This window comes from Phocoena sinus, chromosome 8, assembly GCF_008692025.1.
Source record: "Phocoena sinus isolate mPhoSin1 chromosome 8, mPhoSin1.pri, whole genome shotgun sequence".
In the NCBI taxonomy this organism is placed as follows: Eukaryota; Metazoa; Chordata; class Mammalia; order Artiodactyla; family Phocoenidae; genus Phocoena; species Phocoena sinus.
Window position 1 is genome coordinate 8,857,081 of NC_045770.1, and position 14,848 is coordinate 8,871,928.

At 56.0% G+C, this 14,848-nt stretch overlaps 1 protein-coding gene across 5 annotated transcripts; it reads left to right on the forward strand.

The window, feature by feature from the left end:
* Positions 1 to 294: 294 nt before the first annotated feature.
* ROBO4 (roundabout guidance receptor 4) lies at positions 295 to 14,197 on the forward strand. Of its 5 annotated transcripts, none has more exons than XM_032641534.1 (18): positions 295 to 517; positions 860 to 1,189; positions 1,357 to 1,514; positions 1,709 to 1,829; positions 2,100 to 2,227; positions 2,324 to 2,552; positions 2,796 to 2,908; positions 3,643 to 3,811; positions 3,964 to 4,149; positions 4,278 to 4,320; positions 6,194 to 6,330; positions 6,452 to 6,715; positions 10,675 to 10,782; positions 10,960 to 11,098; positions 11,236 to 11,481; positions 11,643 to 12,001; positions 13,182 to 13,388; positions 13,535 to 14,197. In XM_032641534.1, exons 1-18 carry the CDS (start codon positions 448 to 450, stop codon positions 13,543 to 13,545), a joined length of 3,018 nt encoding a protein of 1,005 aa, XP_032497425.1. In that variant the 5' UTR covers positions 295 to 447; the 3' UTR covers positions 13,546 to 14,197. The 5 variants fall into 5 exon arrangements, with proteins under 5 accessions (XP_032497425.1, XP_032497427.1, XP_032497426.1 ...); XM_032641536.1 differs by having other exon boundaries at positions 11,359 to 11,481; XM_032641535.1 differs by having other exon boundaries at positions 11,053 to 11,098.
* Positions 14,198 to 14,848: the final 651 nt, after the last annotated feature.

The following is a 14,848-nucleotide window of genomic DNA, read 5'->3' on the forward strand; positions in this document are numbered from 1 at the left end:
CCCTGAGATTCCACCCCTGGGTTTTCATGCCACTCTAGCAGGGGGTCGCTTGGAAGCCAAAGGATTGGGATTGAGATTCAAGGGTTCAATAGAGGCTTGGGGTAAAGGATCAAAACAGTGGTTGAAGTTATGGTTAGGCTGAAGATTACCTCTAAGAAATCCTAGACTAGATCACAAGAGAAACCCTAGGGCGGGGCTTGGAGTCAGAGGTTATGACTAAAGGATCAAGGTCAGAGACTTTCTCTCCTCTGGTCTCCTCCCAATTCTCCAAGGCACTGAGGGCCAGGCAGGAAGCATCGGTTTCCTCAAAGCCGCTTCCCTCCTGGGGCAGAGTCTCGGTCACAAACAACCACGACTGCCGCCGCGCCCGCCCCTCCTTCCCTCCGCTGTGAGCTCAGAGCAGTAGGACAAAGTGCTACAGACAAGGACAGAGGCCTGAGGGCAGCCATGGGCTCTGGAGGAGTAGGTCTCCTTGGGGACCGTCAGCCCCTGCCTCTCCTTCTTCTGCTCGTCACAGGTGAGTGTGGCCCTCCCTACTCCTAGCCCACGCTCCGCTCCGTTGATCTGAGGCCTGGCCAAGGCAGCGAGGAGACCCCCTTGCTCCTTTGCCTCCCTTTTGCAGTGGGGGGGTACCAGAGACGATGGTGATGATGATGATGATGGTGATGTTGAGTGTGAGACAGACAGACTGAGAGCTCCACTGGCCCTCACCTGGGTGCCACACATGCATGCTGGCCTTCTCCCTTCCCAGCTAGCGTGTTATTTGGGAACTTCAGGCAAGAGGAGGAAGATGAGGCGTGCAGGGATTTGGGGGCCCTATTTGCAGTCAGACTGGGCTGCACCTCCTTTCCTCTCCCAGGAGGCATGGCTCAGGACTCCCCACCCCAGATCCTCGTCCACCCGGAGGACCAGCTGCTCCAGGGCCCTGGCCCAGCCAAGATGAGCTGCCAGGCCTCAGGCCAGCCACCTCCCACCATCCGCTGGCTGCTGAATGGGCATCCCCTGAGCATGGTGCCCCCAGACATTCACCACCTCCTACCTGACGGAACCCTCCTGCTGCTGCGGCCCCCTCCCCGGGGACGTACCCACGATGACCAGGTCCTGTCCACAGACCTGGGTGTCTACACGTGTGAGGCCAGCAACCGGCTGGGCACGGCAGTCAGCCGGGGCGCTCGGCTGTCTGTGGCTGGTGAGCCCTGGGCGGGGAGACCTGGGTTGGGGGTGGTCCTAGATGGGAGACCGGGGAGGTGGGGCTCTTCGGAAAGGCAGGTAATGCAGAACGCTGGGAGACGCCAAGGCGGGACCTGGATGTGGGGACTGGGTCCCGCCCTCTGCGACCCTCCCTCCTCTCCACAGTCCTTCGGGAAGATTTCCAGGTCCAGCCTCGGGATGCGGTGGCCACGGTGGGCGAGCAGGTGATTCTGCAGTGTGGGCCGCCCTGGGGCCACCCAGAGCCCACAGTCTCATGGTGGAAGGATGGGAAACCCCTGGCCCTGCAGCCAGGGCGGCACTCGGTGAGTGTAGCCCCCTTCCCCACATCTCACCCTGTCCTGGCCACAACTGTGCACACCCGAGGGACTGACCCGCCCCCTGGCCCAATGTCCCCTGCAGAATTTGAGGAAGGGGAGGCGGTGAGGCCTTAGACTTCCCTCCGCACTCAGAGGCCCTCCCCGCAGGGGACACTTCACAACGCACCTGGTCCTGACAGGTGTCCAGAGGTTCCCTGCTGATGGCAAGAGCAGAGAAGAGTGACGCAGGGACCTATATGTGCGTGGCCACCAACAGCGCAGGACGACGGGAGAGCCGGGCAGCCAGGGTGTCTGTCCAAGGTAAGGGGAGGGCGGTCAGGGCCAAGGTCGGGGGCTCCAGTTAGGGTGGTGTGGTCTGGTTTTGGCTGAGGTTAGGGGATGTGGGAGCGGAACCTGGGATCAGGGTCAGAGCGGCGGGGACCCCACTTAGGGGTGGTTCCCCCATCCTAGAATAGAAATCGGAGTGCTCTCAACCTGGGCGAGTTCTGGCTCCTCTGTGGCCGAGGGATGTTCCACCCAATTCCTCCGTTCTGGCCTATGGGCCCCACCCCAGCCCTGTGCTCCCCACAGAGCCCCAGGACCACAAGGAGCCCCTGGAGCTTCTGGCTGTGCGCATTCAGCTGGAAAACGTGACCCTGCTGAACCCAGACCCTGCGAAGGGCACCAAGCTTGGTCCTGCTGTGTGGCTCAGCTGGAAGGTGAGGCCCAGGACCTGGGCTGGAGCCCATCACAGCTCCAGAAAGGGCTGCTCACGAGAGCCCTGAGCCCTCCTCTCCCTCTGGGCTCTTTCCCAGGTGAGCGGCCCTGCTGCACCTGCTCAGTCCTACACGGCCCTGTTCAGGACCCCGGCTGCCCCCGGAGGCCAGGGAGCCCCGTGGGCAGAGGCCCTGCTGGCTGGCTGGCAGAGCGCAGAGCTCGAGGGCCTCCAGTGGGGCCAGGACTACGAGTTCAAAGTGAGACCATCCTCCGGGCGGGCTCAAGGCCCCGACAGCAACGTGCTGCTCCTGAGACTGCCCGAGCAAGGTCGGGGACAGATGCCCCCCCCAGACCCAACAATGTACCCCCAGCCCCTTTTTGTCCCACTCTAGCCGGGCGGATGGTGGGTCCCACCCCTGGGCTCCCTCCTGCCCTGGCCCAGCAAGCAGAGCTGAGAAAGGCTCTTAGTCTCATCAGTGTGGCTCTGACCCTGTGTCCCATTCCAGCTCCTTTCCCTAGAGCCTTCTGCCTCAGCATCCCTTACAGCCTCTCTCCCTCCCCCCTCCCCAGTGCCCAGTGCCCCTCCCCAGGAGGTGACCCTAAAACCTGGCAACGGCAGTGTCCTCGTGAGCTGGGTCCCACCACCTGCTGAAAACCACAATGGCATCATCCGTGGCTACCAGGTATCCTCCACAAACTGACACACCCCTTCCTAGTGGTGCCAGGAGATCCCTCTTCCCTGGCGTCCTGTAGACACTTGCTCTGGGCACTAAGAAATGGTACTTGGGCAGAGAAGCAAGGGAAACTTACTGTTGTTGGGCAAGGACCCTACTGTCTGCCAGACACTGCCGAGCACTTACTTAGAATCTCATTTCATCCCATAGTCCGCCCTGGGTTATTGTCCCCAGTTTACGGACATAGAAAGTGAGGCTAAGGTCACAGGTGCGGGAAACAGAACAGGAATCAAACCAGGCCGTGTCTGACTCTCAGCTTCTAAGGCAATGGTGTCAGAGGGTGGTTCCTGGACCAGCAACGTCAGCATCACCTGAGAACTTGTTAGAATGCAAATGCTTAGGTCCTTTGCCAGGCCTTGTGAATCAGAAAGTCGGGGATGGACCCAGCAATCTGGATTTTAACAAATCCTCCAGGTGATCCTGAAGCACACTGACGTTTGTGAACCACGGGTCTAACGCCTATTTCGGCAGATTACTTTTGTCCCTCCTCTGTCGGTCTAGAGAGAAGTGTCTCCCACTCTGTGGGGGGCGGAGGAAATAGGACGTGTGGGTGCATGCGAGGGGGCGTCCCCAGGTGAACAGCAGGACAGGGTGGCCACACGCCCGGAGTCTGATCCGCAAGAGGAAGGGCTGAGCTGCTGGGATGGTGCCAGGGGGCGAGCTCCCCTCTGTTTGCGCCTCAGGTCTGGAGCCTGGGCAACACCTCGTTGCCCCCGGCCAACTGGACAGTGGCGGGCGAGCAGACCCGGCTGGAGATCGCCACCCGCGTGCCAGGTTCCTACTGCGTACAAGTGGCCGCAGTCACTGGGGCTGGGGCTGGGCAGCCCAGCAGCCCTGTCTGCCTCTTTTTAGGTGAGGACAGTGCCCACCGGCCCCACCCCGACCCATTCAGGCCCCATCTCCGCCTTCCTCTCTCCCCGCTCTCGCTTCCGGCTCCTCCCCCTCGTCTGCCCCACCCTCCTGCCTCGGCCGCCCCCTCCCTCTGAGCTCTAATTCCCATACAGAGCAGGCCGTGGAGCAAGCTGCCCAGGAGCCCAGTGCGCACGGCCCGTGGACCCTGGAGCAGCTGAGGGCGGCCTTGAGGCGGCCAGAGGTCATTGCCAGCGGGGGTGTTGTGCTCTGGTTGCTGCTACTGGGCACCGCCGTGTGCATCCACCGCCGGCGCCGAGCTGGGGTGCACCTGGGCCCAGGTGAGAAGGTGAAGTGGACTCCCAGGTGATCAGGCCATCCCTGGGTCCAGCCAGAACGCTACAGGGGTTTAGACCGCTAGCCAGGTGCTGGAGACTCTGGGCTGACCCTTCCTCCTGCCCTCTCCCAGGTCTGTACAGACATACCAGTGAGGACGCCATCCTAAAACACAGGTGAGAGACGAAAGGGCCTGAGGCGAGGGCGGGGCCGAGGGGCCGAGGGACAGTGGAGCTGGGATGGAGAACTGGCCGGAGTACTAGTCTCCCCTTACCGCCAGGCAATTTGGCATCCTAGTACCTGAATTTCCCTTGAACTTCAAGTGAGAATTCATTTCTCTTTCATTAGTGTTCCTATCACACCACTTGACAAGGTGAGTAAACTGAAGACTCATGACTCAAGTGACTGCCCAAGGCTGCACAGCTAGTAGCTGCCTTCTGAATTCCTAATCCAGTGCTCTTGTTACCAAGCGCTCATTAATACTGACTGCACTGTCCTGCTGACTCGTGCTGCTAGGTGGAGAATAACTAGCACAGGAGGACCAGTCTGATTTCTAATTTGCTCTGTACGCTCAGCATCTCCCTAGTAGTCCCTTTGGCAACAGGAAATCACCTACCCACGGAGGCATCTTTCCTTCGCAATAATCCACCCACAGTTCCAGCAGAGGGCGCTCTGCCCTTGCGTGATGGATTCTTACTCCTTGTTCTCAGCAGCGGAGCCCGCCTGCAGGTACATCTGCTCCAAGCGCGTTTGGCTGCCAGAGCAAGTCTCCCATTATGAGACACGACACTAAAAAAGAAAACATCCTTTTTTCTCCTACTGGCTGAATTTTACACTGAACAACCATTTCATCTCTGCCCACCTTCTCCTGCTCTTTATCTCATTAGATCTCCTCTGGGAGAGTTCACATTCCAGGTCTGCATCTTTCAACAGGAATTTATCAAGCACCTACTATGTGAGACACATCCAGCTCTACCATTTTGCTGTCAGTTTCTCGGCCCAGAGCAAGGTTCTGTGCTGGCTGGTGCTGTGTTCCTGCGTTGTTCTGTGCTCATTGGTCTTTCCCTTCCAGCTACCTCCTGGGCTTAGTCTGCTCTGCCCCGAACTTTCTCTGGCTCCCCTGGGATTTCATCCCTTCTCCTTGAGGGAGATTCCACTCTGATCACTTTGTTGATTCATTCCTTTAGAACAGCTTCCGTCTAGCAGAGACAGCCACGCAAGCACAAATGCAATCCAGAGTTGGGGGTGCAGAAACATGTACAAGTACAAGGAAGGGGCTGGAGGGGAACTATGGGAGGAAGAAGATTTCACATTTACCCTGACAGTTAGAAGGGGAAGGGCAAAGGGAACAGCAAGAAATAGCCTGTTGCGTTCATAGGGAAAGACAAGCCTTTTGGTCTGGCTGGGGCGTACTGTGTGGGATGGGTCAGAGCACAGACTGAGGAGCTGGAAGCCAGACCAACGAGGGCCCTGTTAGCCATGCTAGGCAGCTGGGCTCTATCTTGGTAAATGGGGAGCCACTGAAGGTTTTAGGCAGAAAAGTGCTTTGGTCTGATCCCTGCCGCATGGTGTCCCATTCAAAGGGAACCAGGCTAGAGGTAGAGAAGCCAACATTCAGGTAGCAAACTCCTGCTCTGCTGGCTGAGTCATCTCACGTTTCTTCGTCTCAACTTACAGCATCAGCCTTGTAAGGAAGGCCTTACTGTTGCCATCTTACAGATGGAGAAACGGGGGCTTAGAGAGGCTAATAGACTGAGTGGCCCAGGGTTGCACAGCTAAGGCTGCAGCAGATCTGGCTCCAGGTCTGTGTTCTTTCTGTCTCAGCCCGTAGCTATCTCTCTTTGATACCTCCTAGCTCTGGGCAACTTGGACTTCCCCTGATCCCAGGATAAGAAAGCAGCGCTGAGTTTGGGACAGCAGATCAGAGATCTTAAGGAGGCTGTGAGGGGCTGAGAAGCAGTGAGAAGAACACCCCCCACTTCTGCTACCCGCTGAGTTGGAGGTTTGGGCCAATCTTGTTCTCCCTCCACCCCACCCTCCATCGCCCAGGATGGATCACAGTGACTCCCCGTGGCTGGCAGACACTTGGCGCTCCACCTCTGGCTCTCGGGACCTCAGCAGCAGCAGCAGTCTCAGCAGCCGGCTGGGAATGGACCCCCGGGACCCACTAGACAGTCGTCGCTCCTGTGAGCATGTCCCGAGGGGGTGGGGTGGGCCTGGCAGTGGAGCAGGGGTCCCAGGGCTGGAGCGGGGGCGGGCATGGGTGGGATGCGTTCACCATAATTCCTCCTGTCGTTTTTATTGCAGTGATCTCCTGGGATCCCCGAAGCCCCGGTGTGCCCCTGCTTCCCGACACCAGCACTTTTTATGGCTCCCTCATCAATGAGCTGCCTTCCAGCCCCGCAGCCAGGCCAAGTCCCCAGGCCCCAGCTGCCAGGCGGCTCACACCCCAGCTGGCCAGGCTCTCCAGTCCCTGGGCCAGTTCAGACAGCCTCTGCGGCCGCAGGGGCCTCCCTTCTCCGCGCTTGTCTCTGGCCCCTGCAGAGGCTTGGAAGGCCAAAAAAAAGCAGGGTAAGGATGGGGGAATGGACAGCCTGAATCGGGTGGTAGGGGGGACAGGAGAGAGCATGGGGTGGCCTCGACGCCGGGTATGGGCCGCACCCCACTCGCAGCCTGTCCTGATGGACGCCTATCGCCACGCACCCAGCCCGGAGTGTGCTGGCCTTAGCTTTTCTTTACACCATGATCTTGCTTGGGTTTGGCCACACCAGTAGTGAGCCTTGTTGCTGCAGCCACAGCTCAACTCAGCAAACATTTAATATGCACCACTGTGTGCCAGACGGGGGACCCAGAAACACCAGATACAATCCTTGCTCTCTACGAGCTCAAAGTCTAATGAAAGTGCCTGACCAGCACACAGATAGCTCTAGAACCTGGAGGGGTGTAACCAGTGCTAGCCCAAAGCCTCAGGCACTCATGACCTCCCTACTACGCACTGTGTCCATATGTACTATGTACGTGCACGATATATGGGTCTGCCCAGGTACCCACCTCCAACTGGCTTCCCAGAGAAGGAGTATCTCCTTTCTGTCCAGAGTTTTCTCCTGACTTCCGGCTACCTGCTTTGACTTTCTAGACAGAAGTAATTATAATCTCTGTTTCTTTAGCAACTCCTCTATGGGAGGTGCTTTACTTACATTTGTTATTTCATTTAATCCTCACAACATATCGGCTAGGTGCTATTTCTCTAATTTTACAAGATTGGGAAAGAGGGTCAGAATTGGGTAACTTGTTCAAAACTCCATGTCCATAAGCTGCAGTTCTCAAATTTGAAGCCAGAATGGTCTGCTTCGGAATCTCTCTGGGAGCGCCCCTGGGCAATTCTGTTCTCTCGCTGACTCTTTTCTCCTGTTTCTGAACATTCATTGTCTGCACTCTCTCTGCTGTCTTCCTGAGCCTCCTGTACTGATTAGTAAGATTTACAAATGTTCAACAGCCAGTTTTGTTAAGTGGATATAATCCAACTTTTATTAAGACAAAGATGGATTCAGAGTAATTAAGAGCTTGTCCAATATCTGGAATTTTATGACTCTAGATACTAGCCAAGCTGGCATCCTTTCCAGCTTTGCCTCAGAGCTATTGCATTAGAAATAATCATCTGTGATAATGAAATACCAGGTTGCAGAAGTCTCATTTAAAAACTAGCTTTTCCGTGGATAGCCACACTGATTTGAATAGAACGTATACCCTGCCTGAGAACATTAATACTACCCCACAAAAGGTGAGCGATTTTCTACACTCAGTTCTTCAGAAGGTTCCAATTCTGAGATGAAGCTTCCTAACCTCACTCAGAGATCTAGGTCCTCACTGCACCCCTTTAATCCTCACCCGGCCCCACCCCACCACTGCCCAGGATGGGCTGAGAACAGTGACTCCCCTGGGCTGGTGGACACTTGGCCTACCTCTGGCTCTTTGCAGTGGCAGCAAGATCTCAGAGGCATGGAGCTCCTCTACTGCTGTCAGCTGGTCCGAAAGACTGCTGATTCCTTGTCTTCTAAAACTGGCAGGCTCTCTCAGTGTCCTCTGCTTATTCTTTTCTTTTCTTTTTTTTTAATCTATTTATTTATTTGTGGTTGCATCGGGTCTTCGTTGCTGCGCCCGGGCTTTCTCTAGTTGCAGCAAGCGGGGGTTACTCTTCGTTGCGGTGTGCGGGCTTCTCATTGCGGTGGCTTCTCTTGTCGCAGAGCACGGGCTCTAGGCGCGCGGGCTTCAGTAGTTGTGGCACGCGGGCTCAGTGGTTGTGACTCACGGGCTCTAGAGTGCGGGCTCAGTAGTTGTGACTCACGAGCTCTAGAGCGCAGGCTCAGTTGTTGTGACGCACAGGCTTAGTTGCTCCGCGACATGTTGGATCTTCCCAAACCAGGGATCGAACCCGTGTGCCCTGAGGTGGATTCTCAACCACTGTGCCACCAGGGAAGTCCCCTTTTTCTTATTATCTGACCTTAGTTGGGTTTTCTCCTCTGTGACTAATAATCTCACAACTGCTGTCTCCCGTGTCTAATCCATTATATCTTATTCTCAGTTCACCTTGCTGATACATATCATCAATACATTGAACAGCCTCATTAAATAATTAATTCAAACAAATATTTATCGCAATTCAGGTGTGCCCAACAAGATTCCACCTAACCCTGATAACATGTTTACTGTATAGTTTAATTCAAATAATATTGAAACTAAATTCAAGTAATTCCAAGCAAGGTGGAAGGAGGGTTTTTTTGTTACCAGAATCCTTTAGAGGAAATGATAGGAGCAGGGATGAGTATGGCCTTTTTCCTTCCCTTTCCACACAAACCAACATGAACAACAGGTGCCCCCATTTCTGAGCTTAGTCAAGAAGCCAGGCACAGGACAAGACAAAGGTGATGAGAGCAGGGTTGGAGCACCCAAAGGTGGCCTCCAGGACTCCCTGGGTCATATGACAATGAAAGGAAATGAGTAAAAACCAAACCAGCCAAACTACAAAAGGAAACTTTGATGGAGGAAGTCTAGCCATTGTGTGGCTTTTCATCCCAGTGGCTCAGAAGGTCTGGCTACTGTACATGGATTCCTAGGGTCCAGATGGATTCTTGATGAATGCCTTGTCCCTGCTTTGAACCTTCCCCAGATCTTTGAAATCGGACTGACTAGACAGCTCTGTCTTGAGAGTCCTGCCTGGTCTCTGGTCCCCTCTCCTAACTGGGCTTCTGATCACGTGACACTAACCTGAAGGCTGTTTCTTTTCTCCTTTGCTTGATGTTCTCCTGTTCCTGGTCTTGGGAAAATCCTTTTCCCTTTATTATTCTGCTCCTCTCTGGTTTAAACCATTCTGGTTTTGGCCTGACCAAGTCATTGCACACAGGGGGTCTTCTGTATTGTCACAGTTCACGCAGAGCCCTGTCTCCTAAGTGGCCACATGGGCCTGATGATAGCTGCCATCTTGTACATGATTCTTCTCACCCTGTGTTTAAACCTGCACCTCTGATATCATCCATCCATTCACTCATTCATTCAACACGTACTGAATATCCACGGGCAGGGCATTGCCTCCCTGGGTGAGACCAACACATCTTCCTTTTTTTTTTTTTTTTTTTTTTTGCGGTACTCGGGCCTCTCACTGTTGTGGCCTCTCCCATTGCGGACGGAGCACAGGCTCCGGACGCGCAGGCTCAGCGGCCATGGCTCACGGGCCCAGCCGCTCTGCGGCATGTGGGATCCTCCCAGACCGGGGCACGAACCCGCATCCCCTGCATCAGCAGGCGGACTCTCAACCACTGCGCCACCAGGGAAGCCCACATCTTCCTATTTTAAAGTTCCTCTTCCCATCAGCTGACTCTCTCCCTTCATACCTGACATGGTCTGGAGCTCCCTGGTTTTGTCTTCCTCATTCAGCTCAACTTGACAGCCCAACCCATCTCTCCAAGTGAGAGACACTTGGGTTTATCAGGGCAAGGCTATCCAGAGCCATGTGAGATATTTGCAATGTGAGAAGTGGAAATTAACAGATTCTCTCCAAGAAAAGAAGGAGTATTTGCCTTCACGGAGGCAAAATTCATGAGAGTAGGTAGCAATGTGAGGGTATAGAGATCAGGAAATTGGAATGTGTACAGTAAAGAGAAATAAAGTTGTTTTTTAATATATCTATTAGGTGCCGGGAACTTTCCAATCTGTTTTTAGTTAACTGGCCAAACCATGCTTTGCAGCGGTTGTTTACAAATGAAACAGGCTCAGGAAGGTTAACGGATTTACCTGAGGTCACACAGCTAATACGTGGCTGAGCCAGGCTACGAGTGCAGGTGTTTTGACTCCAAGCTTAGTGCTCCTTCCATTATATCACAGCTGCCTGGATGGAGAGAGGTTCTTCCCTCTTCCCTCTGGGTTCAAGAACCCTAAAGCTTAACTGGATGACGAAGCTGAAGATAGAGCCTGTGGTTGAGGTCTGCAAGGCACACCGGGGCTTGGCCTCCAGCCACCGACTCTTTGCTTTGCAGAGCTGCACCAGGCCAACAGCTCCCCGCTGCTCCGGGCCAGCCACCCTGTGGAGCTCTGGGCCTGTGAGTTGGGCAACAGAGGCTCCAAGAACCTTTCCCAAAGCCCAGGTGAGAGGAGGGCGCTACGAGGCAGGTGAGGGGCTGAGGCAGGGTGTGGGGCTTCTCCTGTCTCTGTGGAGGCTGGCTGGGTGCAGACAGGACTCTGAGGGGCTGGATAGACAGGCAAACTGGGGCCCGGGGCTGACGGGGGTTCTGCTATCTCACGCCCAGCCTGTCGTTCCCCAGGAGCTGTGCCCTGGGCCCTGGTTGCCTGGCGGGCCCTGGGACCACAGCTCCTCGGCTCCCCCAGTGAGCTGGTGACTCACCCTCTCCCCGCAGCACCCCTCCCTCCTCGTGGACCCCCCGCTCAGAGTCAACAGACCCAGTAAGAGGGCATGGGGTCAGGACGCAGGGCTGGGCACTGGGGGTGTGGGGTGTCTGCTGAGCGTGGACGGGGCTGGGGGAGGGGTGGCAGGGGCCAGAAGGACGGCACTAACCATCCTGCCATCTTACCCCAATCAGGCAATCGGTGGAGCCCCAAGCCCCCTCCTGCCACCCACTGCCAGCAGCCCCCGTCCCCGCCTTTATCCCCTCCGGTCCCCCCAGCCCCTCCAGTCCCCAGGCCTCTTCCCTCTCTGGTCCCAGCCCAGCATCCAGTCGCCTATCCAGCTCATCACTGTCATCCCTGGGGGAGGATCAAGACAGTGTGCTGACCCCTGAGGAGGTGGCCCTGTGCCTGGAGCTCAGTGAGGGTGAGGAGACCCCCAGGTGAGTGGCCAGAGGGGGAACCAAAGGATACAGATAGGAGCGCGAGACAGGAGTATGCCTAGGTCTGCTGCCTCCACCCTCCTCAACGGGGCTGTTTCTGCCACTCCACGCCCCGCCCCCCACCCCGACCGCGTCCCATCCCCCGTTTTGCCTCTTCCTAGGAACAGTGTCTCTCCATTGCCAAGGGCTCCTTCACCCCCCATCACCTATGGCTACATCAGCGTCCCGACGGCCTCGGAGCTAGCGGACATGGGCAGGCCTGGAGCGGGGGTGGGGTCCGAGGTGAGGGGCTTGCTGTGCCCACCTCGGCCCTGCCCCACACCCACCCCCAGCGAGGGCTCCTTGGCCAATGGCTGGGGCTCAGCATCTGAGGACAACGCCCCCAGCGCCAGAGCCAGCCTGGTCAGCTCCTCCGACGGCTCCTTCCTCGCCGACGCCCACTTTGCCCGGGCCCTGGCCGTGGCTGCGGACAGCTTTGGCTTTGGGCTGGAGCCCAGGGAGGCAGACTGCGTCTTCACAGGTACGTGAGATCACTGTCTTCCTCCTCATCCCCACCGCCTGGAGCGGACACAGCTTCTCCCCAACCAAGAGGCAAAGCATCCCAAGCACCGTCCTCGTGGTCGTCATCCCTAAAACAGCTACTTGTGTGTTTTTTTGCGGTACGCGGGCCTCTCACTGTCGTGGCCTCTCCCGTTGCGGAGCACAGGCTCCGGACGCGCAGGCTCAGCGGCCGTGGCTCACGGGCCCAGCCGCTCCGCGGCATGTGGGATCTTCCCGGACCGGGGCACGAACCCGCGTCCCCTGCATCGGCAGGCGGACTCTCAACCACTGCGCCACCAGGGAAGCCCAAACAGCTAGTTTTTATTGAGGGATGACTATGTCCCAGGCACTATGATAAGTGCTTTACATACACTCAACATTAACAGCAACTCTCTGTAGAATATTCTTTGTCGTTCCTTTCCAAATGAAGAAACTGTAAGTCCAACAGCTTTATCAGCTTGCTCAAGGTCACCTACCAGAACAGGATAAATTGTTCAAGTTAAAATCCCAGAGGCAGCCGATTGTACAGTCCATTCTGCTACCTCCAGGACCCTCTTACCAGATGTGGGTCTCCAGGAAACGTTGCTCCCCAGCCCAGTGACTCAGATTCGTCCCCACTGTGGGAAGGTCTGTTTTCTTGCATGCGTCCCCCTGTGCTTTCAAGGCCTTCTTCCTGTCCTGTGTGTGGCAGGGTGGGAAGTGACTGGGCGGCCTGTTTCACGTGTCTAGCAGGTGGGACCATCATCCCCAAATCAACAGAAGGTAGTCAGGGCTCCCCGTGGCCCTTTGGAGTGCCCTTCCTCAGACACTCTATTAGATCCCCTAAACCCATCTTACGAACCCTAACTCTACATTTTGCCCCCCACAAAAAAGCAGTCAGACTTGTGGTAGATAGGAGAGCAAGGATTACCTAGGACAGAAGGCCAGGGCTGGGCTAGGACAAAAGAACTCAAGCTGTTCTCTGAAGAAACCAGTGGACATCTTCCTTTCCCTGGGGCAGAGGCTCCTGTGGATGTGGCCACTGGGGGTGATGGACCGAGTGGGGCTGGGTTATGTCTAGGGTTGGGTGTATGCCTTAAGCAGCCCCAAGCTTTCTGCCCTAAACTGGTCCATAAGGGTGAAGGACAACCCTCCACAGATACCTCTACCCTCCCTGACAGATGCTTTGTCGCCTCCCTCCCCCCGGGATGACCTCTTCATGAACTCCGCCCTCTCCCTGCCCCCGTGGGAGTGGAGGTCAGACTGGTTGGAGGACATGGAGAAAAACCACACCAAGTGGCTGGGAAGGGGGCTGCCTCCCTGGCCTTCCACCTCCCGGATCTCATCCCAGAGAAGTCATCTCAGCTGTCCTGCACCCAAGGCCGGCGGTAAGCGTCTGGCTGGCTAGCTGATGTGGCGATCTTGACTGCAGGGGTTCTTGGCAGTGGGATGGGGTCCAAGAGGGCACCTGGGGTCTGGCAGGAGAGCTAAGGAGCTGGGGGATAAATCCATCCTCCTTCAACTTCTCCTACAGACTCCTCATGAACTGATCCCGAGACTGCCAAGAGGAGAATCAGAACCCTCTCCCCTGTCAGCCACCAGCCTGGGCTGTGGACTGTGGGTCTTGATCTCTGCATCTCTGCAGTCAGGGTCCACCTCTCCCAGCCTCCAGAGTTCTCCGTCCCGGATTGTGAAAACAAACGAAAGCAAAACAAAATATGAACAAAGCGGACCTGGAGCCCCCCGGGGGGAAAAAATCATCTCCACCTGACTCCCAGCCCTTGCTTTTCCCACTGCTTCATCCACGTCCACAGCCAGGTCATTTGGGCCTAAGAAGCAGCCCTAAATCCTGATCTCCCCACCCACTTGGATCACGGGAAGTGGAGGGGCCAAATGTCTGCCTGGAGGACAACAGTGGCTCATGGGAGAGGGCTGTGGAGGAAGGAGCTTCTCATCTCAGGGCCTCCCCTCTCTGCCTTTTCTGGACGATTCCTAGCTCTCTCCCCAAACACACCACGAAGGGACATAAAGAGAGACTCCACTGAGGCAGTGAGGCCCTATCTCAGCACCAAGACAAAGGATGAGTCTAGGGAGGAAGATGAAGGAGGAGTGACAAACGTGGGACAAATACACCCTCCTCATACTCTTATCACTATAAGCTTAAGGAATTTGATACCATAAAGCTACGATGACTTGAGTTCTATGAGGTCACTCTGTGGGCCACCATCATGAGACCTCTCGGCGGAGCACCACCCTCGGGAGGGCTCCTGGGTTAGAAAGGGATCGAGTGTTCACTGACACTCTGGGTGTCACTCCTTTCTGTTCTGTTATGAAGGGGGGAATTACTTGCATCTTTCAGACTTTAAGCAGAATGCAGGAAAGGGAGGGGTGGGGGATTTTCGGGGTCTGCTGGTCTTAGCAACTTGTCCTGTGAAGACAACTCCTGCTTTCAGGGGTCCCAGGGGTGGGGGATTTTCGGGGTCTGCTGGTCTTAGCAACTTGTCCTGTGAAGACAACTCCTGCTTTCAGGGGTCCCAGGGGTGGGGGATTTTCGGGGTCTGCTGGTCTTAGCAACTTGTGCTGTGAAGACAACTCCTGCTTTCAGGGGTCCCAGCTGCCCTCCCCAAAGACCAGTCCCAGATGGTTTCTTAAAATAGACAAAGCAGCTAAGTTTCACAAAAGGTAGAACCACCTGTAAGGGTTGGCTAGTGGGCACCCTTCAGACAAAAAACAGAACAGAGGAATGGAGGGGCAGGACTTCCAGAGCCTGAGCCACAGAAAACCACTGGAGGGTAGGCAGGGCTGCATCCTTCTCGCTTGGCGGGAAAGGTCAGGGGCAGAAGCCACA

Excerpts from the sequence above, each read along its gene's own strand:
- ROBO4 (XM_032641534.1), top strand. The coding sequence starts at position 448 with ATGGGCTCTGGAGGAGTAGGTCTCCTTGGGGACCGTCAGCCCCTGCCT. Across the intron at positions 1,830-2,099 it reads AGCCAGGGTGTCTGTCCAAG|AGCCCCAGGACCACAAGGAG; the intron begins GTAAGGGGAGGG and ends TGCTCCCCACAG. Across the intron at positions 2,553-2,795 it reads CCTGAGACTGCCCGAGCAAG|TGCCCAGTGCCCCTCCCCAG; the intron begins GTCGGGGACAGA and ends CCCCCTCCCCAG.